Below are 25,321 nucleotides of genomic sequence, written 5' to 3'. Positions count from 1 at the left end.
GTTAGGGGGAGCGGATGGGGTAGAGCCAGTCACGAAGGAGCATGGCGTTTCCTCCTGAGCAGAAGGCGAGGGTGAGGATGGGGAAATAACAGGGCTTGGGACAAACAGAGGGATCCCAGAACGTGAGTTGGGAGGACAAGGGGAGGAAATGAAACCATGTGCTCGTGGAAGTGGGTTACGAGCTTCAGCTGGAGCAGACCTCATCCCCGACCCCACAACAGGCACGAACCTCGCTGCCACGTGATGGTGGAGGGCTCGATGTTGAGACGGGCGAATTTACTTATTTCCTCCTCCGTCAGCGTACTTGGATCGGTCTTATTTATTCCCAGTTTCTAATGATGAAGACGAAAAACAACGTGATCAGTTTTGGAAGGAATAGAAGGCAAAATGTAGGGGCACCTGGGTGGCTCAGTCAATTAAGTGTCCAACTCTAGATTTCAGCTCAGGTCGTGATCTGAAGGGAGCTGTCAGCACAGAGCCCGACGTGGGGCTTGAACTCACTGCGAGATCATGACCTGAGCCGAAGTCGGATGCTTAACCGACGGAGTCACCCAGGCACCCCAAGGGGGTGAATTTTTAAAATCGATTATTACCAACCAATGCCTGTAACTTACACCATTAAGTTAGCTTTTAGTCTCTGAAAAGAGCAAGGGGGAATCCGTGGGATTCCCAGGACAGCAGCAAATAGCACCAGGAAATAAATGATAAGACGGATAAGAGTTAAGATTACTTCCACTCGCACGACCGTAGCATCTTGCTGCAACAAAAACTTATAGAGATACATTTACAGAAGCCAGAACTTATTTCCTAGAAATCCAAGAATATAAGAGAAGGACTCTTGGAAATTTGATCTGTCAGTTGACTACGGTGCTCCACACCTACAAAGCAGTCCTCCCGGTTTACGGCCGAAGGAACAGAGACCTTCAAAGGGGAACTAATCTGTCCGCTTGCCCTCTGGTGTAGCCGTGTCTCAGGCTTCTCCTTCTATTCTCTCTCTGTTATATTGCTCTGTCTCTAGAGTTGAACGCCCCAAAGAGTGTCTGAAAACCCAAATCAAGTTCAAAATTGCTGGCGTGGACAATTTTTCTGATTTGCTTCTAGGACATTTTCTTGTTGAAGAGCCACCAGCTGGAAACTTACTTTCAGCCGAGCAAGTTGAATGCTTGAAAACTCTCGAACACCATTCACTAAAGGAACGAGTCGATTATACAGCGCCTAAAAACACAAAACAAAAATAAAGCCCCACAAAAGTTGAAGGGCCAGCTAGGAACTTGGATAATTCACAGGATATGACAAAGCTCATTACATTTATAACCAAATTGTTTAGATTAGAGACCCTATTAAAATTCTTGGCCGATATAAACAACGTAGCCTTAACTTCTATCATTTCAATAAATCTGACTAGATCTGAAATCATGCACATTGCAAAAATGTTGCATAAATATGTATTTCTTGATCTCTACCGCCTTACAACCAGCAAATTAATATTTATCTGTACTTGGCTTCAAAAACGCACAAGGGAGTTACTTTAATTGGGAGGAAGTCAGGATCCTTGTAAACATGCCAGAAAGTCCCACGTTTATCCACGGTCCACGCCCATGGGGAAGTAGCACCTAGTGCTCTATCACTGTCAGGTGTGTGTTTACCTCAGCTGCATGCACCTGAACTCCAACCAGGAGGTCTAATCTCATTCACAGTACATCTAGAATGGCTGCATGTAACATTACAGTCAAAAAGCTATCTTTCCAATCCCCTTAGTACAGACTGGAGATTGGACCTTTGGACAGAAGGAAGAGAACTGGTCTACCGATTACCTTCAAAACTGAAGTCCCATCCAAAGAATATTTGCCTTAAAATTACAACTAACATGGGGCGCCTGGGTGGCTCAATCGGTTAAGCGTCCGACTTGGGCTCAGGTCATGATCTCGTGGTCCGTGAGTTCAAGCCCCGCGTCAGGCTCTGTGCTGACTGCTCAGAGCTTGGAGCCTGTTTCAGATTCTGTGTCTCCCTCTTTCTCTGACCCTCCCCCGTTCATGCTCTGTCTCTCTCTGTCTCAAAAATAAATAAACGTTAAAAAAAAAAATTAAAAAAAAAAAATTACAACTAACATAATTCACCCAACGGCTTGGCAGTGGTCATAAACTCATTTGAGAATCTGACCCAAGTAGGGATCCTCTCCCCAAGAAATAAGGATATATAGAACTCACAAAATTGTTAATACAATTTCAGTTTATCGGCCCCACAAAGTTTTCCCGTGAACTCCTCAAGAATCCAGAAATCCCAGGACAAGATGCCCAAAAAGGCCAACGAGAAAACTTCCTCACCTTGTCTGTTTGAGTGTTTTCGTGCAAAATCCTTGTGTCAATAGCGGCGGCCAGCAGGTTATTGGCGGCAGTGATGGCGTGGATGTCCCCGGTCAAGTGAAGGTTGAACTATAAAAGAAATGAAAACATCTTTCTACTTGTCTCAAACAACCGTGGCAGTATTCAAGGACTTTCCGAACAAATAAAATATTGCACGAATTACACAGCCTTAAAATGAGCTAAGTCTGTAAAACAACTTAAATAAAAAAGCTGTGAGATCATAACCTGAGCCGAAGTCGGATGCTGTTCGGACTGAACCACCCAGGCGCCCTCTAAGGCACTTCGTATTTTTACCTCCCCTCCAGGAAAGTGTTACCAACATCTGCCTCCCAATAATGTATAAAAGCGTGTTTCAATCTCTCACTGGTAAAATTTAGTATTGTTACTATTTAAAAAAAAAAAATCCAGCTGTCAATTTGACAAGTAAAATGGTAGTAGTTTTAATGTAGACTAATTTGATTATTAGTGAAAATAAACAATCAACGATTCGTTAACAGCTCTTTTCTGATGTTTGCATTGAATCCTTTCCCCATGTTACCGTTGGCTCATGTTTGTCCTTCCTGATGCCTGTTCGGTATCCACTGGGGTGTCCCCAGGCCCCAGACAGACCATCACCCCCTTCACCACCACAGTTGCAGCCTCGCGGCCATTATTGCCCCCGTGATCCACTTCAATCAATGACTCAAGAGTTGCTCAGCTCACTCTCCCTGATGTCCCCCCTTTTCTCACGCCCCACATCTAATTCTGCAAACTCAGCAAACATGTCTGACATCATTGCCATGTTTTTCCCATCCTCACTGCCACCTCCCTGGCCCACGCCACTGCCTTTCCCCCGGGCTTCCTTACTGCACTCTTAGCATCCACTCTGTACTCCTAGCAGTGTATTCTCCGCACAGAGTCCAGAGCGATTTTCATAAAACTCAATTTGCATCATGTTATTACTGTGTCAACATCCCCTCAATGGCGGACCGCGATATTCAAACAAGATCTAGGCCATGAAATTCAAAGCCTGAAGGAGCTGGCCCCATGCCCATTTCCGTATTTCACTTCCTCTATCCCCACTGGCCCCCTGACAACACGCTGGTGGCCTCCGGTTCCCCGAAGACCCCTCCCCGCCCCCGTACTGTCCCCCAAGCAGGTCCCACTCTCCCCCCATTCTGCACAACCCTGGCTCCCTCTCGCCCTTCAAGACTCAGTATTTTCACTTTCCATTCTTCAACCCATCTGGAATTTATTCAAACATTTTCCCATGATTATTTCTTAAGTTTCTGTCGGTACGAGTTGTCTATTCATGCACTCAGTCAACAAACACGGTCTGAGGGTCGGGCATTGTGCTCAGAGCTGGGGATAGAGAGATGAAGGAGATACGGAAGGTCTTCGAATTCAAGGAACAAACTGCCTGATTGTTTTTGGCCTATTGAACGATCATAAGGCAGCTGAAACCATCATATGCCTTAAGTTTGCCCCAAGTCTGAGCCATGCAGCTGATGCCATATGACAGCAGGACACCGATGCCCTTTGAGTATTTGCACAGGAATTTCTGAGCCATTCCCCTGGGCATGTTCCTTGTACGCTGTCCCCAACCTGGCCTCTTGGCTCTGGTTCTTCCTTGTGAATGTTACTCATCCCCCTTCAGATGTGAGGCTTGGGGCTATTTTTTCCAGCAATGCCTTACACTATTCTCTCTCAGCCCACCCCCAGTACTTGAAGAGTGTCCATATTTTCCCTTTAGCTTTCCTGACCCTCAGGCTTCCATAGGCAAACACCCTTCCGAATTCATTCATCGAAATCAACGAACATTTCCCAGCGAGCCCCTAGTGAGTGCCGCGCACTGTGCTGGGCGCTGGGGTCCGTGCCCTCTAAATCAGCACAAGCCAACCGAACCGGATGAGGGAAATAGCATGAAGGGATGTGAGGGGGGAGATGGAACCTAGAGATGGACAGGCTGGGCAGGGAGGGCAGAACAGGAAAGGAAGAACGCTCGAGGCTTGGGATCAAGAGTCTGCAGGGAGTCTGGTGGGGTGGGTGAGAGGGAGGCCAGCCTGTGGGGACGTGAGACAGCAAGGCTGGAAGGGACGGCAGGACCAGCACACGGGGACCTGCCGTGCCACACCGCACAGGCGTGATGGAGTAAGAACTGAAATACACTGAACAGGAAAGCAATTGGCTCAGACTTGGGTTTTAGGAGATTTCTCAGGACCAGAACTAAGAGGCCAATGCAGAGAGTAGAAGTGATGAGACCCAGTCACGGTCAGATTCAGGGGACGAGGGGGTGGTTATGCGGGGGTAGGGTTTCTTGGAGAAATAAGAATGGTCACCTTTGACCTTCTGTGCCCATTTTTCTTTGGAACCATTTGATTTTCGAGTCTCCCTCTGCCCAAGTGAGGAGTCCAAGTCCTCCTGAATTGGGCACGGTAACTGATGATCGATGGGGATAGGTCTCCACCCTCTTATGCAGAATGGAGCCACGTGGGTTTGGGATTCAGAATTTTTGGAAATGGAGAAAGAGTGTGATATACCTATTATGTTTTACTAAAACATCCAAAGCAGGGTCTAAGTCCGTATCCATTAATCAAAACCAGTATTTCTTGCAGCAAAACATGTGAATATTTACATCAAGTGGCATAGACATAAATAGCCCATAACACTCAACGTCAGGTTTTGCCACTGTAAGTGATGCAAACGTTTTTGGTTTTCAGAATCTTTAGGCCTTTGGACTGAGGATAAAGGACTGTGGGCCTGTGTTGATGGGGCACAGAAAAAAGGCTGCAGGAAGGAGAAACAGGGACACGTGACATGTGTTTCGCTGAGATCTTACCTCCTCCATGGGGATGACCTGGGCATATCCGCCGCCCGCGGCCCCTCCTGAACAACAGAACAGACGCCGTTTGAAATCATTCAGCAAGTATAGCTACACAGGATGAACAGAGCCCCGGGGACACAGCTCCCCAAACCCGGCAGGAAGGCACGCACCCCCAAGATGAAACAGCAGGTAGTAAAGAAAACATCAACTGTCCATCAAAGCAGAACAAAAGGGGAAAGAGTTCCCACTTCACCCAACAATACAATGTAAGGACTTGAGTTTCCTGGTTAAAAAAAAAAAAAAGGTAAAAACAATACAGCAAATCTCATTACAGCCAACATGAGATTATTTTATTCATCTGTTACTAGACCTATGTGGCTCTGTGTCATTTCACCTGCACATGCTTTGAATATCAAAAAAACCGCTCAAAAAAATCCACCTGGTGAACTCAGACCAATGCATTGTAAGATGCGGCCAAGAGATTTTAGAGAACAGTATATAAAATTTGTCAGGCTGACTACCCCTCAAGGGAGTAACGTCACTACATTAAAAAGACTTCTCTTTCTTAAAACAACAGTGATACCTTCCGTGTCCAGATCATCTTATGGTGTACCCTGTTCTTTATCTGCTATGTCATTTGGTCCTCACGACAATTCCGTAAACCTGGTACTCTAGAACTTTTAGGACTTTCACAGATGTGGCCCAGAGAGGTTACGACCGGCTGAAGGTCACACAGCAGCAAGAGACACAGTCACGAAGAAAACCGCAGCCTTCTTGCTACAAGTTTAGTGCTCGTTCCGCCACAGAATGTATGACGTTCTCTGAGTTATCAGTACTTAATGAGTTCGGAGTTATTAACATCTGTGACAGTGAGATAAACAGAATGCCGCTAAAATCCACAAAGTGCCAAGAACGAAGAGTAATTGCGGCAATAAATGCTATTGTAACGCGAGCTGAAGGATGACCTCATGATAAATCAGTGTGAGTGTGAAGGCTCCAGATGTCAGCCCAGCACAGCCAGACAGAAATTGCACCACAGCTCTGTCCACAGCTGGTCAGTTTCCAGAGCTCTGCAGGCCCCCCAGCAACTCTCGCGAGATGAGGCAACGAGGGTCCAACTGAAAGGGTGTCTAACTGGCTGGAAAGACCTTTCTCTGTGGCAGGGGTGCACGATACAACAGCAATACGAGTAAGAAGGTATCGATCAGGTGCAAGGCTTCCGCCCGAGGCTGGAGTCCTGAGCAAGGGCCCAGCAGCTGCTCCACGGAGCCAGGGCGATGGGCTTCTTGCAGGGCTCTGCCGAAACCCCCGCCGCAGCCCCCTCTGCAGGAGGACCGCCTCGGGAGGACCACCGCATACTGAGCGTGCAGGTGGGGTGTGCGTCGGGATGAAACGTCGGGATGAGACGTACCGGTCCCTCTGACAAGTTTTAACACCACACCTGTTGCTAATGTTCTTTCAAAACTTTGCTCTGCCCCCAATTTTGCTCTGCAAAATATACCGGTTGTTAAATCAAGTACCTTTCACGCCAAAAGTTGGTCCTTGAGAAGGCTGTCTGAGACACGCAAAGGAGTTGATGTTGAGGTGTGCAGTCAAAGCCTGTACAAGCCCAACTGTAACCGTACTTTTCCCTTCCCCGAGAGGGGTGGGTGTGATCCTGGTTTGGAAAAAGAGAGAGAGAGAGAGAGAAAATTTAATAATATTTCCTAGACCTATGCAAAATCAACGTAAGGTACTAGAACCAAATCAGAGCAGACAGGTAGAGAACATGCCATTCCCAAATTCACTTAAAAATTCAATTTCCAGGGACTTTTACGGTCTACCCACATCACACAGGCCATGTTTAAGCTAAAGCCAAGAAACAGACACACCTTTACCAAGAGACCAAAAAAGAAAAGTTATTCAGCAATGATAACATTAGCAGCTTCAAGAAATGGCATAGAGTCATCCATCAAATGGTTTAAATAATTAAGCTGATGTTGTTTCTTCTTAATGGGTGATGTGGCATTCATTTGTCTAGGGCCATTTACTGGGGGCACAGTGCGGGCACAAGGCCTACTCGATGGTCCATGGCCAGACTCTGAGCATTGGAAGGCATCCCATCGTACCCTCTCATCCATCTTCTTCCAGATCTCAGGGCCCAGGTCTTGTCCCCACCATGTTGCAACACAACATGTGTTGTGAGGGAGCCTCATTACCTCTAGGGTAGCCCATTCACTTCCGGATAGCTTTTTACGGTTAGAGAGTTTTTTGTCCTAAAGGAGAGATATCTGCGTTCCTATAGCTCCTATCTCTTGGAGTCAGACACACTGAGCTTAATCCCTTCTCCTACAACAGCCCCTCAAGCATTGGGAAAGAATGAGTCCAACACTCCCCAGAACACAAAGGAGACCCCAAGTGCTCTGGAGGACCTCGTTGACCACCACACTCTATAAAAGCAAACATCACACATTAGTTACGACCATCATGGCGTTAACTAAGAAGACAGGCGTGCGTTACATTCCCAAGTAAGGACCCATAAAACTGTTCCTTAGCACACTCTGACCACTGTTACAAGATTTAAAAACTGTCATGTTGGCTTGCAACATGGTCTCCGATGAGTTAGATGGTGCAGTCAGGGTCGTCCAGGACTCTCAACCACAACAAAACCGACAATAAGAGTTTTCTGACCTATAAAACCTAGTGATGTGACCACAAAGAAATAGAAAAAAAGCCCTTAGATATATCATCGTCCCCAACTGCCTCAGACCGCCACAGTGATACAATCAATCATTCTTTCAGCAAATGTTTATTAAGTACTACTATGTGCCAGACCACTAGATCTTGGGGACACAATGATTGACCAAGTTGGACTCCATCACTGCTCTCCCAGGGCTTACAACCGATGGAAGATATGGACAGACTGACCGGCAATTACAATTAAAGTGATAAACACATATGAGAGAAACAGGGCAATCAGACTGTGTTATGAGAGCACAAGGCAGGAGGATCTGATTACGTTTGGAGCATCGGGGAAGTCTTCATATAAGAAGTGACACCTAAGCTAAGACCCGGCGAATGAATAAACGTTAGCCAGATAAAGATGGAGGGTGGGCTTGGGGTCGTTAACATATGAGGTTCTGTGAAGGGCGCCTGGCTGAGGCAGTCGGTTGAGTGTCTGACTTCGGCTCAAGTCATGACCTCACAGTTCGTGAGTTCGAGCCCCACGTCGGGCTCTGTGCTGACAGCTCACAGCCTGGAGCCTGCTTCAGATTCTGTGTCTCCCTCCCTCTGCCCCATCCCCGCACGCGTACTCATGCTCTCTCTCAAAAATAAATAAACATTAAAAAAATATTTAAATATGTGAGGTTCTGTGCTTTTACATTTATTAGGTTAATTTTTGTCCTCGATAAGGAAACTGAGTCACGAAGAGGTTCAGTAACTTGCCCAAGGCCAAACAGCAAGCAGTAAAGCCGGAAATCAAAACCCGTCACCTGACTTCGCCAAGTCATTTCTACAGACAGAAACTGTAACTGTTGTTCACCACTAATTAGCAACTGAAAGCATGGGAGTGGGGAAGATCACAGTGAGAGGGAACACAGTATAAAGAGGGATAGGATGGAATCTTCTAGAACGTGTTCTCTGAAGGGATGGTCAGAAGAAAGCAAAAGGAAACAAAAGGATCTTGAGGATGAGGCAGGGCTGCGACAGGGGCGTCTCCGAAGGGAACCGGGGAAGTGCCCACGGAATCACAGGCCACGGGGACGCCCGACTCTGGGTGAGGGCTGAGAAGCCATCACCGCGCGAAGCAACAGGGTCGCTGGCAGGGTGCACCGCCCCACACATGCTTGGTGACGTACGCCTCCCTCCACTCCTCAAGCCGCACGACACCTGGTCAACATGAAGGCCCAGCTACGTGAAAGTGTTTCCACTTTGAGTCAACTTCCTGTTGATGAGTACAAGAAAAAGAGTGGTTGGAAAGCCACAGGCATCACGGTCTTCGGACGGCCTGTAAAAAAAAGTTATCAAACACAGGGTGGATTAAGTACGGTCCTCGTCGTCCACTGTTTGCGAAGGAATAGGTGGTCTACTTCGGTGCGTCACGTGAAGCATCACATTTTCGTCCCCAGGGATGTGCTAATATAGCTGTCGGAGACAGCCCGACGCAGACACGCCCAGAGATGACCTCCTCCAAACTTCGGCCGACCATCCAAGTCTTAATTAGAAACACAGGACGGCTTAGCATTCTGCCAACTGATACAATTCAGGAAAATCAAAAAGCAGGAAGTATTTATTGGGAGCAATAAAAGGAGAGCCACAATAAACATTTTATTCCACCTCATTCCTACGTTGGATCTCGCACTTGGGTTTAACGGCTCTCCCAGTGTCCTTAGCTCTGACTCCAGACTATCCAGTTGACTCAGAAGACAGTGAAGGCCAACTTAACCTAATTGCTGTTCTCCGGAAGAGCTTAGAGTTTATGGAGAGGGAACAATGCCTTTCGCTCATGCTCTTCTTCAACATCTCCCTGTAGCTCTATCCGCCCCCCTCTGTTTCCCACAGCATTTATTATGTATGTATCGCATCACTTTTCTGAGGGTCTTATTACAAGCTTCCTGACACGGCTGTCCTGCCTACCAACCCACAAGCTTGCTGAGGCGAAGGACTATACCCATTCTCATTGCGTTTCTGTCACCTGTCCAGGCACAGTCGAGCAAAAAACGCTTGACAAAGCAAGGACATCTTTTCTTTAAAAAAAAAAATTTTTTTTTAATGTTTATTATTTTTGAGAGAGAGACAGAGACAGAGAGCAAGCAGGGGAGGGGCAGAGAGAGAGGGAGACACAGAATCGGAAGCAGGCTCCAGGCTCTGAGCCATCAGCCCAGAGCCTGACACGGGGCTCGAACTCACAGACCGCGAGATCGTGACCTGAGCCGAAGGCAGCCGCTCAACCGACTGAGCCACCCAGGCGCCCCAGCATGCACATCTTTTCTAAGACAAATATGTTTACTGTCAACTACAGTTAACGATTTATCAAAGCACTCCGTGACTTCGGATGTGTGCACACATCCTATGAGAAGTTTACCATTTGCTCCAAGGTCAAAGAGATTGCTTATGCAGAGAGGAGTGGCAAAACAGTGTGCAGTTCTCAAACTCTGGCATCTTGAACGGAATCACGTCATGAGCCATGGGTCTAACCTTGAACTCCAAAACTACATGCTCAAGCAGCATATGAATATATATCACTCATCCCGGGCATCTTCGTGACTGGGAAGTCGTTACAGGCTTTTTATTCCTGGCAACAAACTCTGTAGTCCACTGGGTTGTGTTTCCTATCACACCTGACTGACGGGAGTGAGCTGTTCAAAAAGGCCCAGTCGGTAGCGATCTCTTGTAAATACCTTTGTTTTATTCTGCAAGTTGTGCAAATAGCAGAAAAACTCACAGATGTTTAAATAGTGACCCAAGGTAGAAAACCAAAATCTTAGAAAAGCCAGGAAAGGTTATTTAACACTGACCAAAATAATGGCTTGGAACATTAAAAAGAAAAAAAAAAAACAAAAACAGAAACAACAGATCAGATACTCGGCACTCTACAGGAAAGAAATAAAGTGATGTGAATGACTTTAATTGTTCTTTAATGTGAAACTCGGTCTGTCCACAGACCAATTTGGGCTTCTTTTTTAACTGCTCTTTCTGCCTGAGCAATTTAGAGAAGTTCTCAAAACTTCTGCGCAGAAATCGGGACAGGGCCAATGGAGACATATCTTGCACACACATTCAATGCCCTACAGCTGCACTCCAAGGCAAGTTCTCAAACAAATTCCTTTTCATTAGTGTAACTGGGAAAATATGTAAAACTCAAGAGCCCCTAAGATTCTTTTGGCGTATTTCCCCGAACGATTCCCAATACTTTTCATTTTGTCAGGCAAAGCAAATAAAGTGATGTGTAGGTGTAAATACCATGCGATGTGTAGCTGATGAAATACAGATGATTCCGACGGAGTAAGAAATCCTCAAGTTAGAAGAACAGCTTTTAAAATGAAGTAATCTGTTCCGCATTTGGGTTATTAACAGAAGATTTTCTTTTAATCCTGTTGTTTTATACTTTAATTCTACCGTTGACACGCTTAAATCACATTTATACATAAATTCGAAAGTACAACAACAAATGTATTATCGAGGTGTCTTGAAAAACGACTTGGGTACCTGCATTCTTCTAAAGCACGGGAAAAGACTCATGTTACAGTATTCAGAAATAAAAGTGGGACACAAAATGGTATTTATAGCATGATCTCAATGTGTAAAAAGAATGGATGCAGAGAGAAAATCCTGGAAGGAAATACAAAAAATTTTAACACCTCTCAGTAATGAGAGACTTCGTTTTCTCCTTTTTGTTTTTCATGATGTTAAATTTTTATCTTGTAAGCCAGTATTATTTCCAGAATAGAGAAATCCTTCAGAAACAGTAAATAACTCATTTATTGGAGAGGTCCTCTTGTAAGATTTTATTTTTAAGTAATTTCTATCCCCATGGGGGCTTAAATTCACAACCCCAAGGCCAAGAGTTGCAGGCTCTACTGACTGAGCCAGCCAGGTACCTGGGAGGGGTCCTTTATATTTCTAAAGATATAGCAATAAACAGCATGTTGGATAATCGTCACTTTCCATTAACTGACGTGACCAAAAGCAAAACTATGGAGGCGATTGTATTTCAAATGAACTTTTCATTTTACATTGTAAGTAAAATGATTGTCTGCTATTTTACAACCGATCTCAAAGATCCAGCTACTAAAAGGTGCGATAACAGAAGCAGTTTACACACTTAAAAAATATGCCATCTGTGGTGTGGGTGGGGGAACACAGTGTGGTATATAGATTTTCCAAAAACCTTCAGGCTTTCCTTACAGATGCAGGTATGTCTCAAAATCCTATCCTCACAGCATTTCCGCCCCCTCAGTGGAGCTGAAAGGAACACAATTTAGTTTTTGTTGATTCACAGATTGTTGTTTTGTAAGGAACATAGAGCCACTGTTTCAGGAAAAGAGCTGTTTATCTCTTGCGGTTAAATAGTACTTGAGAATTCAGGTTTAATTTCACTTCTTTCTACAATATGACAACCTGGCTCAATCTGGCTCTTCAGCTCAGATGCACATACAAATGCTGGCAAAGAGACAGCGTCGGGGCAAGAACCAATGTTCTACGTGCCTGGACCAATGCACAGCTTTAACCCTAGGGAGCGGCGCTAACCGGCACTCTCCAGCACGTGGCTGGAGGCGGGCCTAGACCCTGTGACTTCAAGAAGGCAATCTGATAACAATACCATGAGGGCTTTTGTTTTAGAAGTTCAATTCTGTGCTCCCAGCAAAGGGCGGAGCCACGTGTAGACTGGTGTTTTTATTTCTAGAATTGACAAGCCCCCAAAAGAGTAAATCACAGCCACTCCATATGACAAATTACTGCTTGATTCTTCCTTGATAAACTGAGAGCCCATCCTCCTCACTTTTCCTTAAATCCTGCCACCTTAAGCAAGGAGAGAAAAGTATCAAACCCACCTACCAAGATCACTTAGAGACTAGAAAGAGGGAAGCAAATTTATGGATAAAATACGAAATTTGCTTTTGAAGCTCTGAATGCCCAAGAGTTTACTTATTTCTGTAAATCAACTTGCATCTAGCACATTCCAGAAGAGCAACACTGACCCCATGTGTGCTCCAAACCCTGGGACCCAAGAACTCCCAAACAGCCCCCGCAAGTCAGCTGAAAGGTCCCCCTTTTATGGATCTGGCCCAGAGCGCGTAGGTGAGGCCAACCTTTCCCCTCAGCACGGAGCACCCGTGCAGCCCCGTTACAGAGACATCAGAGGTGGGGTCCTAGGTTGGGAAGGACTCTGGTAGGATTGGGAGTCCGATGGTAGTGAGCCTGGAAGCCTGTGGGAGGTTTAAGCCACAGGCAAATGAGATGCTGCAGCCACTGAGTGACTCTGACAGCCCTAGATGGAGACAAGCGATTACAAAGGAGCTGGAGAGGAAGGAGGGAGAAGGGGGGAGGGAAAGAAATATGAAGAAATGATTTGACCACTAAAGAGGTGACATTACGGATGACTGTAGTTTAATCTTTACTTGTAGGTTTATAATTTTTTAATTTGAGAGAGAGAGAGAGCGCACATGTGCGCACACGAGTGGGCAGGGAAGGGGCAGAGAGAGAGACAGGGAGAGAGAGAATCGCAAGCAGTATCTGCACTGTTAGTGCAGAGCCTGATATGGGGCCTGAACCCACAAACTGTGAGATCACGACCTGAGCCAGTCAAGAGTCGGGCACTTAACCGACTGAGCCGCCCAGGTGCCCCTCTTAATTTGCAGTTTTAAAATACTCAGTTTAAAGCCCCTAGGGAGTTTTCCTAAGGAGAGCACCAGACAAATGCACAAATATGCATGCCCAAGGCTGTTCCTTTTAGCACTGTTCACAATGGCCAAAAATGGGAGGCAATGTAAGTGCCCATCAACAGAGAGCGGGTTAAATAAATTGTGGAACGTCTCCCATCCAAGTACTAACCAGGCCCGACCCTGCTTAGTTTCCGAGATCAGACAAGATCGGGCGCGTTCAGGGTAGTATGGCCGTAGACAAACTGTGGAACGTCTCTACGGTATTTTCAAATCATTTTTTGGCCTCGATTTACTTGAAGAATAAGAACCATGCTCAAGTGTCAGCCACCGAGCCACCCCGGGCTACACAGTGTTGGGAAGATGCGTGAAATGGAATCCACCCTCATCCCAGGCATTTTTACTGCCCCTCCCCCCCGTGGAATGTTCTGCACTCATGCAAAATGGTAATAGCTCTGTACCGTCTTGCATGGAGTGAGCTAGGCACGCAACACGTCGCTGACGAATCAGGCTGCTTACAGGACAGCACGTGTCAGCTGATGTCGTTTATGAGAGACTGTGGGCCAAGATGGTCTCACATGTTAACAGCCCTTTCCTCTGGCTGATGGGATTTGGGATGCGATAGTTTCTTGTTTATGCTTTTTGGTATTTTGGAAAAGTTTAACGAGCATGCGTGACTTGTAATAACCAGAAAAAGGAATAAGCTGCTTACGTTAATAATAAAATATGTGAATATGAAGTTCACCAAGAGTGAAGTCCAGTTGTCGGAAATGTCTCTGCCTGTTAATAAACAGGTTTTTGTGCCTTAAGGCTTGGCCTATATATCATTAATAAGTCACTGCAATGAAATTTCAAGACAACAAAGGAATTTATATGGTCTCTTGATGTTCCCTCAGGTCACATTGAAAAAATATTTGAAATCCCTTGTTTTCTATCATTTTTCAACTAGTGAGTGTATTTCTTTTTTCAAAAAGAGGGAAAATAAACACCCCTTTACATAAAACTATGCATTTGTCTTTTATAAAATGACCAACACAAATGAAAATGGCCCTATATTAATTTTGCAATGCAGGAAAAGAGAACTAATGAACTTTTACAATACAAATACATAAATAGTAAGGATATTAACAAGAAAATAATAGCTTGCACAATTATCTGTACATTTTCCATTAAAATGTTATTTCTGAGTAGAACATAAAGACCCCTACGCAGTTCAAGATACTTTACCTTTAAATCTTACTTTGACTTTTATCATGAAAAACTACATGAAAAACCCAAGGATGATCAAAACACAATATGAGGAACAAAAAACAAAAGGCTGGATTAGAAACGCATTACACTTTCTATTTTGTGGAGCAGACTGAATTGTTTTGCACTGAAAATGAAAACTTACCTCGTGTCAAATGAAGGAATGCCAAGTGAAATGGACAAAGATGTCAAGTTTGAGAAGAGGACGGATTTGAGGGGGTGTGATGACAGATACAAATAGGGAAGAGAGTTTTAGAAACATGCCGTCTTGGTAAAATAGATTTTAAAAGTAGCCTTACCCAGCTACTAAAACGTATTTTCCATCTGCTTGATCCTTTAACCTTTCCAGCAGGGACAAACGTACTTTGGCTTTGCTTCTGCCATAGACTTCAATTTCATCTGCAAGCAATCCTATCTCCTTGGCAAGGACATCCACGGCTTTTGGAGTCTGTGCTCTTGAAATCTCAAGATCACTGGGGGGGGAAAACACAGAAAAGGCGAGAGTCTCCTCAGGTTAGGTGGTCACCACTGGAGGCCAAACGCCACGCCAAGGATTCAATCAAAGCGATTGCCTTGTGGTCCTCTCTCCCAAGCGGCATTAAACACAACTGCTAATAGCTAACGTGCGTGAGAAAATGTACATTTCCTTGGAGAAGCAACTTTTCAAAACTCACGAAGATCCTAGAATTCTGCCCAGGTACAAAGATAACCCCTGTACTATGGGAATAAAGAAGTGTGAATTACAGTGAGTCCAAAGGCTTCCTTTACGCACGAATCCTTTGTACAGTGAAGTGCTTTCTGTGGACCATCATTGCGTTCATCACCCGTGAAGAGACGGGTTATTGCATAATGCTCTTGCTGGGCTCGCCCCACGTGTCTCTTGGCTATTCAAAAACGTGGAAATGCTATTTTGTTTTATCTGGGTCCATACTCTCTCTTTCTCTCTTTTTCCTACTGCAAGTCCAAAATTGTATCTCAAAGTATTTTATTAATTGCATAACCATCAGTAAAAGGACCTGGTGCTTGACACTCAACTTCAGACACAGGACATTTTAGGACCTCCCTGTGTCACTGGGCAAATAATTTACCCTATTCTACCAGCAGGATGAGAGCACGGCTGTTCACCTTACTGGAATGCTAGAAGATGAGCACGTGCTGGACTTCTCAGAGAGTCTTTTGGGGCTCCCGAGCTCAGCGATTTGTTTTAATGGGGGTTCGGGCCATCTGTCTGCCAGACTGACCATCTGTTTGAGAGTCAGACATGGCTGGCAAAAGACAGGCTTGGGAGACCATGCCTGAGACTAAGTGGGTCATAAGGGTTGACACTTAGAAGACAGCAGCGCCCTCACTCACCCTGGAGCTCTTCTTCTGGAGGCACAGCAGTGTCCCCTGGCAGGCAGCCCCCTGCTCTGACTTTTCTTTCCCTTGCTCCCGCTAACGATGGACTCTAAGCCCTCACGTTAGTCTATATTCCCCTCCACGACCCCATGGAAGACTGACGTCGGTGCAAGAGGTAAACAGTAAACCCACGTCCGATCTAGACCTCTCTGAAGTGCACTACGGCAGCTCGGAGAGGGACAGGGGGCCTCCGCCCACATACAGGCTGAGCTCTGTGCTTCCAGACAAGTGCCCCTGCCCCTGCATTTCCCTTTCCAGCCTCCCCCCGCCCCCACTTCTTTTTGCCTTCCTGTCTACCCCTTTTTTTTCTTTTTCTCTCCTCCCCAAATCTCCGAAACTGAAGAGCCCGCTCTTGGAAAACCTCCAGTTTTCTCCTCGCTAGCTGAAGAACGACAGTGACATCGTTCTGATTTGAGGGTAATATATAAATTACTCAGCCTGCCTTTCTTTCCCCTTTAGAAGGGACCTTTAGAAGCCAGATTTGGTTCAGCGATTAAAACACTTCTTCCCCTGAGTGGAATTTATTTCGATTTATGCCAAGACTCTGGCACACATTTTGGCAGTCTACCTGAATTGTGTTTAGCTCTCTGCAACTAGAATGTATTCACTTCCTTTTAAAAATCAGGGTCCTTTAACAACACAAGTAACTTCAAAAAATAAAATATTTCATGAAATAGATTGCACCACTACAGGGGTGGCATTACAGAGAGTAACGTTCCCTGGAATTTATGGACCGACAAACATAGAAAGCGACTGGGATGTTCAGTCTATTTCAGGGGTGAAAACACAGCCCGATGCGTATAAAAGAATCATCAGCGTTCAGCTGTGGTCCAAGGACACAGATCAAATCTACAAACCAAGTGGTCATCAAATGAAAACGGAGCCGACTCCCGAAGGTTCTATCTACTGACGTGTTGTTTTCCAGTGGCCCCGTGCACACCCTGGATGAAGAGGGTGGGGCCTGTTCACCGCGGCGGGAGCAGCGGGGGACCCGCGATGAGGCTGGAAGATGCACCTCCCTGGCTCTGCTATCTAATGAATTATTCCTGCGGTACAGTATGTATTTCTAAATTTATGCAGGGAATATATAGCTTACGCTTCATTAAATGCTACACGGAAGGAAACATCCATCTGGAGTATCACACAATACCCTATCAGCTGGTAGATATCGCTGTGTGCTGAGGAAAGCTGAACTCACTTCCCACATAGAATAGTGTTTCGTTTGGTCGGTCATTTACCCTCAGAGCAGATACCTACGTGGCCTTGAAGACCAAGCTGACAGATGAGCTGGGCATTCCTGACACTGAAAAGCATATTCCAAATATTGTGCTACCGTATCTGGTCAAATCTAAGGCACCAGTACGTTACAGACCACTAAGAAGAAAAAAGAATGCCATTTAAGACAGGACACATTATCCACAGTAAGGGGCATCCTGACTTCAGACATGAAGAAATGTACATCCTAGAGTTGACAGAATACGGCAAACATGTTCATTATTATTATTTAATTTTTAGGACTTAAGCAACAGAAAAAACAGGGCAGCACTGTAATTAGAGAAAATTATCCACTGTCAAAGCCATAACAACACCTCGAGCCCCCAGCCCGGTGGAGAACTTTGGCTATCTGAGGCACTTTGGTGACCAGAGATCGGTACAATGAAATCCCACGAATACCTCGGGACGGGGGAGAGAGGCTGGAGTTTCAGGCAGTGAAGTCTCCACCTTGCGTGCTGCTGTTCCCGTAGCCATCTCCTTCCACTGCTGACCATGTTCTTCATGGGATAGAAAGGAAAGCATGTTATAAAAGTAAAGGCTGCCAGGCTACGACTCTAAACTATGAAACTACTGTTCAGGGGTGTCATGTCGTAAGGACCACAAAGTTGCACAATAACCCACGTGAATATCAGGAACAAGTTTATTCACACGTAGTTAGGGTTGCAGGTTTTTTCAAAAAAGGAAAAGGTGAGCTACATGTACTTTTAAAATAGGTTAAGGGGTGCCTGGGCGGCTCAGTCGGTTAAGCATCCGACTTCGGCTCAGGTCATGATGTCATAGCTTGTGAGTTCGAGCCCCGCATCGGGCTCTGTGCTGACAGCTGGGAGCCTGGAGCCTGCTTCCGATTCTGTATCTCCTTCTCTCTCTGCCCCTCCCCCACTCATGCTTTCTCTTTCTCAAAAATAAATGAAACATTAAAAAATTAAAAAAAAAAAAGAAAATAGGTTAAGTATTCACTAAAGACATCAAGTACTTGAATACATTAGAGAGTGGGTTCTCCACCTCAGTTAGAAAAGAAAAATGAGGGAAATAGGAGAATGCATGGCTGATCAGCTTGGATGCCCAGCTTCCAAAATCTGCAACACCATGTCAAGTATAATCCTTTCAGAGTTGACATAATCGAACAAGAATGCTGAATTGTTAAATGGTGATACACACAGAGAGACAGAGAAATAAAATCTAGCTTAGGTCGAAAACCAACACATAATCCTTATAAGACAGTATTGTACCCCATTTGAAGGTAAAGTTTTATTTTTGGAGGGACCCTGGGTGGCTCAGTCGGTTAAGCATCCAGCTTCAGCTCAGGTCATGGTCTCAGGGTTTGTGGGTTCGAGCCCCGCACTGAGAGTGCAAAGCCTGCCTGGGATTCTCTCTCTCTCTCTGCCCCTCCCCTACTCTCTCTCTCAAAATAAACTTTAAAAAATATTTTTCTTTTTTCTTTTTTAAAGGGAGGTTAGTTTATATTTTAGTGAGCTCTATTTTTAGTTTTTTAAATTTATTTTTCGTGAGTTCAAGCCCCGAGTTGGGCTTGAACTCAGGACCTGAAGATCACGAGTCACATGCTCTACCAACTGAGCTAGCTAGGAGCCTTCTAGAAAAAGGAAAGAAAAAGGGAAAAAGGGAAAAGTGGTGCTTGACTCTGATGGCGAGGTCATAACACCTCCTGCGGCTTCCTCCTTGCCTTCCCCTGTGGCTCACCCATCCTGGTGGATGTTAGCTGCCACCTCATGAGCTGCTCTCCTGAGAAGTCTGCCTGGTGAGGGACTGAGGCATCTTGCCAAGAACCAGTGAGAAATTAGATACGACACGCCAACAGCCACGCGAGTGAGCCATCTTGGAAGCAGAGCCTCCGGCCCCGGTCAAGCCTTCGGATGACCTCCCGATTTCCACGGCACAGGAGACCCTGAGCGAGAACCACGAGGCCCAGCCGCTCCCAAATCTGACCCACAAACACTGGGAGTTAATAAATGTTTCTCGTTTCAAGCTGCTAAATTTGGGGGATAATGTATTCCACAGCAATAGATCACTAACAACAGACCCTGAGTTGAGTCTCCGTCCCACACGTGTCACGTAACCAGGGGCAAGTTGTTCCAAGCTTCCATTCCCTCATCCATCAAACGGGAATGACACTCTCTCACAGGATTATGGTAAGAATTAAATGTCATTATGTGTGCAAGGTGTTTAACGCTGTGTCTGCTCAACAGAAAACACTTGCAGGACGTTAACAACTGCTAATCAAAACTCCAAACCCACAGCCGTGCCAAACAAACCTGAATCCGCAGAGCCGCAGCAAGGAGACTCACATCATCCTCTGCAATGAGACCATTAAAATGAACCCCAAGAGAACCACATCCAAGCCTCCCTATAAAAAATTTTGAGGAGAAAAAAAAAGACATTCAGGATATTGTCGTTTACAACCAATTGCTTCTAGTAAAAAGCCGGCACGTTGAGCGCTATTCTCATATTCAACCAAGGAACTTATTAGGATGTCTTGGCATAGCTCCAGGTAGGTCACCAGTCCCTGGCGCAGCCTGGGGGCCCTTGACTGGGCCACACAGGGTTAGACTGGACAAAAATCTTGCTTCTACCTCCAGCCAGCAACTGTGACGCTGGGCCTGGTAATTAATGTGGGTAGCTGCAACCCCACAGAACTCAGAATCGAATGTGAAAGGGCATGTCAAAGTGCCGGGCAGATAAGAAAAGCAATTTCCTTCAGGTATACAAGGTATAAAAAGGGCGACTGAAATAAATAGCATAATCGCAACCAAAGTGCTGTGTGAAAGATCAGGCTTCCTTTGAGAACTTTAGGAATCCCTGTCGTGAAAGCGAAATATTTTCCACAGAAACTGAGAAAATGTATTTTCGGATATTAATTTTAGGGGTCACCTGGTTTCCAGAAGAGAGGGGTATTCGTACCAATTCTGCTTTCCCTTCCTTAGCTGGCGCTTATAAAGGTTATGAGAAGTTAAGCACATATGTAAAATACTTCAGTCTATATCCTCCCTTAGAGAAAAGAAACATTTCTAATAGCAACTTGGTTGAATTAAGAACTGATTTTCCTCTATTTTGGACCACTCTACTTTTCAATTATCCATTTTGCTGACAGTACTTTGCAAGAGCACAAAACACTTAAGACTAAGCGTTTTGTGATGATCTACAGTCAAATGTATTAAGGGTGTTGGAAAATCCTCTCCCTCCGGTATTGTTTAGAGTTCAGTAACACTTCACAGTTTTATAAATTGTATTTAGGCAAAAGCCAAGAGTCTAGAGAATGAGATTTGTTGTTCTGTTTGAACCACTAGAGATCTGATCTAAAGATCGTGTCCAACCGTTATGGAAAAGAAAGATATTTCCCGCATTTTTATCTCTATCTTTAAATGACAAGGAAAAAAGAAAAAAAAAAAACAAACCAACCTACACTCCAGGAGCTGATATCAATTTATTAATGCAAATTCCCAGAACAGAATCACAAATACCCACACAAGTGAGGAATATTTCACCGACGGTGTTACACAGTGAATAATTCTGCCCATAATCTTAGGCGCTGCCTTGCATAAAATAGAAGGTGGCTAAAATCAAAAAAGATTTTAAAGCACAACACAAGACGTGCCTACACATATATTTTAAACATTGGGAGGATTTACAGGAACCGATAGTTTTCTGTCTGAACAAAGTTACCTAAAATTCAATAATGCTTTTAGTATACTGTTTTCTTTTCCTTCTACTAAATTCCACCCTGTAAAATTATGTTTCATGTTCCCTTGGTGGGAAAATGTAAAATGGTGACCTCAAGGTGACCGGATCAGAAGTTAGTGTCACTTTCTTCTGTGCACTCTTCTGTATTTCACAAACTGTCTATCACGAACACTGTATTGCTTCTATACTTCGAATCAATGTAATCTTAAAACTTAAACGTTCTGAATCCAGAGAATTCGAAGCAATGAATATGGTAACTCAGTGAATCAGGAACACATTATCAACACATTTTGTGGCTAAGGAGAACTGAGAAAAGAAATCATTACCTCATCCCTCTGCCTGTGTAGACGCAGGGCTCCACCCAGAGGCTGTCTACACTCCGCCTGCCAAGGCTGTCTGCACTCAGCCCGCGAATCCAGCGGGGGTCCCAAGGGTCCCGTCCCAAACCAAATGGGTCTTTTCACTTCCCACTAAATACTCCCCATAGCTCACGGTTCTTCCAAGGACAGGTCAATGAATCACGTTAAAAGATGGCCTTTCATTTATAATTTTTTCTTGCTAACCAAACTTTCTACAACATGAAAATTTAAGGCTAATGTGTCATGATGCTTTCCCTGGAAATCAGAACAGAACTTTCCGTGACAGGAGCTGCCCTGAGACCACCCTGGGAATTCTGCCAGAATAAATGAAATGGGAGGGACAAGGCAAATTCTTCCTTGGTCTCCGTGCCCTCTCTGCTATATGGAAACTTTTCAGTTTTTCTGCAGTCTGGCCCACGGCACCCTTCTTATCGCAAAAGCGCTATATGAACCCATAGACTGAAATCTCAAATATTTTCTCATCCTCTGGGAAAACGAGTAACTCAAAAAAACGTCATGTGAAGTTTTGGAAATAAGAAAAGCTAAAGAAAATTACATATTAGTGCAGATAACACTTTCAAAATCTCTGGTGATAGTTTTAAGTTCAATATATTAATCATATTGGAGAACAGTAAAATGCGATAAATGAGCTCTTAATATAATTTTTGTATCAATGTTCTCAAGAGATGAACTCACAGTTTACAACATCTGAATTCCAGGGGCGCCTGGGTGGCTCGGCCAGTGAAGTGTCCAAATCTCGATTTCAGCTCAGGTCATGATCTCACCGTGAGATTGTACCCCGTATCAAGCTCTGTGCTGAGCTTGGAGACTGCTTAAGATCCTCTCTTTTCCCTCTGTCCCTTCCTGCTCTCGTGTGCATACTCTCTGTCTCTCTCTCTCTCAAAAAAAAAGCCCAAAACAAAAAGCATCTGAATTCACTACCAAATAACAATGTTTTACTATTTTAACAGAATATATGAATCTTCAAAAAAAATGGAGTATTATTAAGATATGCATATCAAGGGGTGCCTGGGTGGCTCAGTCGGATAAGCATCCGACTTCCGCTCAGGTCATGATCTCGTGGTCCATGAGTTAGAGCCCCGCGTCAGGCTCTTTGCTGACAGCTCAGAGCCTGGAGCCTGTTTCAGATTCTGTGTCTCCCTTTCTCTCTGACCCTCCCCTGTTCATGCTGTCTCCCCCTGTCTCAAAAATAAACGTTAAAAAAAAATTAAAAAAAAAATGATATGCATATCAACTGATAGAAACAACCCTTTTGATATCACTGAAACCAAAGCAGGAAGGAATTAACAGAGAGCTGTATATTCTAATCAGCTTGAGACTTTTTCAGAAGTAAGAACGTTAAATGTGTCATACTGAGAAGCAGTTAAAATTTGAAATGAAACCCTAGCAAAAACATATAGGTCCAAATCTTCCAGAATTTCCCGGGAAAAAATTTAAGGGAAACCGGTAATAGATTATCACGGATTTTAGAATAATTGGAGTTCAAAATTCATAAGCAAATATCTTTACTTGCAATGAGATAATGATTAAATTACAAGTATGTCTCATTTCTCTAAAGCTACTGCCTTGCATTCTCAGAATCGCACTGGGAAGAATCCTTCCTTGGGCTTGATTTTCAAATACAGGCTTACATTTTGCAAATAAGAAGTCTGAAAGCTACTTTGTGTGCTACAGGTATGAGGACAATGAAGTGGAGGGAGGTGGGAGGGGGGCCACTTATTGGCAGCTCCCAAGAAAGAGGTGCTGTGAGGTGAGAGCTCATTTATTCCTCTCAACAGCCTTGCTCCCATCTTACTCACAAGGAAACTGAAGATCAGAGAGCTTCAGTTATTTGCCCAAAGTCACACAGCTTGTAAATATGAGGCAATTAAGAGAAAATCAAAACAAAAATTTTAAAAAACGCTTCCTCTCTTTGAGTGAGATCAATCTGACCCAGATCCCATGCTTTTCTCCTTACGTTAATTACACTGTGTCCCTTTGAGGCCATAAGAGAGGTGGCTCGAGGTCCTCCAGGATCCCCCAGGTCATTAGCATGAACTCGAGATGCAGCCCGGGGTTCCACCACCACTCCACACCAAATACACTTACGTTCACTTAAAATGATGCTGGCAAGGGCGCCTGGGTGGCTCAGGTCTTCGTCTCACAAGTTTGTGAGTCGGAGCCCCGCCTCGGGTGAACACGAGCCCTGCTTTGGGTAAGCCCTGCTTCTCTCCCTCCCTCTCTTGGCCCCTGGCTCAACTTGCACCCTCTCTCCCTCAAAATAAACGGATGGATGGATGGATGAACGGATAGACAGACAGATGGAATGATGCTGTCAAGTACTCTGACCCACATTGCTGTTTCGATTCTGTTCTCCGGGCACGAGACAGAAGACCAGCTTCTCTTTTGTCCCATTTGGCACATCAGGGAATAATCTTAATATCAGGGTACGAAACGGTCTTGCTTAGGATGAATTCTGCTCTTTAGGAAGCAGAGCATTACAGCATCACAGCTTCTTTGATTTGAAATTTAATAATAACAAACGATTCTTACAGCTAGAAAACTGGATATAAACACGTACCTCTTGTAAATCTAAAAATTAGACTCACGCCACAGAAGAGTGAACAGATCGAACAAGTTGGGTGTAACTGTTTTCCAAGCACTGGGTCTGGGATGTCAGCCATCACGAAAATTTCTCCTGGGATTAGGTACTCAATACAATGCCTCTACAGAATTACCTCATTATAAATCACCATATCCCATCTATTTTTATGGAGGGGTGGAGGGGGGAGAACCCTGTACCATTAAGACGAGGATGAAAATTTCATCATAAAACCCTGCCTTCACCCAATCGCCAGTTTATTAAGAATTCTTTTGCTCTTAAAGGTGAATAAAAGCACCTTTCCTTTTAACACTGCTTTCAAAAGTCTCTTTAAGGTGACAGGGTTATGCAAAAAAGAGAGAAGAGCCTTTCTTCAATCTATGCATAGATTAAATTTTCAGACTAATCAAAGTTGCTAAAATTAAAATGGACTACCAGGAAATAGAATGCTATTATAAATAGTACTGACTGTAAAATGTTCATCTATTTAATCAGGAGAACATTTTTCCTCTTTGTCTTTGCCCTGCCAGCCCTGTTTTTGAATGGGAGGCTAGTTCAAGGAGATGTCTCTGTGTCTGCAACTAACTGAAAACTGCAATCAGAGTACAATTCTGGGACCAGGTTTATTCATTCATTCAACGCTCATTTACTGAGCATATACTTGACTCAAAAATCAGGAAGAAAACGACTTGTACTGGACCAGATACATTTAAAAAAAATTTTTTTTTTCAACGTTTATTTATTTTGGGGACAGAGAGAGACAGAGCATGAATGGGGGAGGGGCAGAGAGAGAGGGAGACACAGAATCGGAAACAGGCTCCAGGCTCTGAGCCATCAGCCCAGAGCCTGACGCGGGGCTCGAACTCACGGACCGCGAGATCGTGACCTGGCTGAAGTCGGACGCTTAACCGACTGTGCCACCCAGGCGCCCCTGGACCAGATACATTTAAAATAAACTGCAGTCAGTCTGCATACAGAACCATTCAGTCAAAATATAATGCCCTGGTCTTTTTTTTTCCCCCAAGGAGGATGGTTATGTTGAAACCTAATGTTTTTATGAATGCCTTTAAAAAAGTAAAGGTCCCCAAAAGAAACATATTAAAAAATACGGCACAATTTCACTAAAAAAAAAAAAAAATATATATATATATATATATATGTGTATATGCATATATGTATATACATATACATGTATATAGTCACCTTCATATAAT

At 44.5% G+C, this 25,321-nt stretch overlaps 1 protein-coding gene across 3 annotated transcripts in view; it reads right to left on the bottom strand.

Moving 5' to 3' along the window:
* MTHFD1L (methylenetetrahydrofolate dehydrogenase (NADP+ dependent) 1 like) overlaps positions 1–25,321 on the bottom strand; it is a 195,528-nt gene that overhangs the window by 136,643 nt on the left and 33,564 nt on the right. For all 3 annotated transcript variants that reach the window (XR_015251648.1, XM_086708121.1, XM_086708120.1), the window contains exons 9-16: positions 19,721–19,812; positions 17,850–17,947; positions 15,077–15,250; positions 6,687–6,823; positions 5,182–5,228; positions 2,325–2,432; positions 1,141–1,215; positions 230–332 (exon numbers count right to left, since the gene is read on the bottom strand). Coding sequence is in view for 2 of the 3 variants with exons in the window: in XM_086708121.1 (XP_086564247.1) it covers positions 230–332; positions 1,141–1,215; positions 2,325–2,432; positions 5,182–5,228; positions 6,687–6,823; positions 15,077–15,250; positions 17,850–17,947; positions 19,721–19,812 (834 nt within the window). In the remaining variant the exon portion in view is untranslated. The remainder of the gene's footprint in view (positions 1–229; positions 333–1,140; positions 1,216–2,324; positions 2,433–5,181; positions 5,229–6,686; positions 6,824–15,076; positions 15,251–17,849; positions 17,948–19,720; positions 19,813–25,321) is intronic.

Source organism: Puma concolor, chromosome B2 (genome assembly GCF_028749965.1).
Source record: "Puma concolor isolate L17-30 chromosome B2, mPumCon1.1.hap2, whole genome shotgun sequence".
In the NCBI taxonomy this organism is placed as follows: Eukaryota; Metazoa; Chordata; class Mammalia; order Carnivora; family Felidae; genus Puma; species Puma concolor.
Note: the sequence above shows the minus strand (reverse complement) of the source record. Positions and strands in the feature narration are given on the sequence as shown.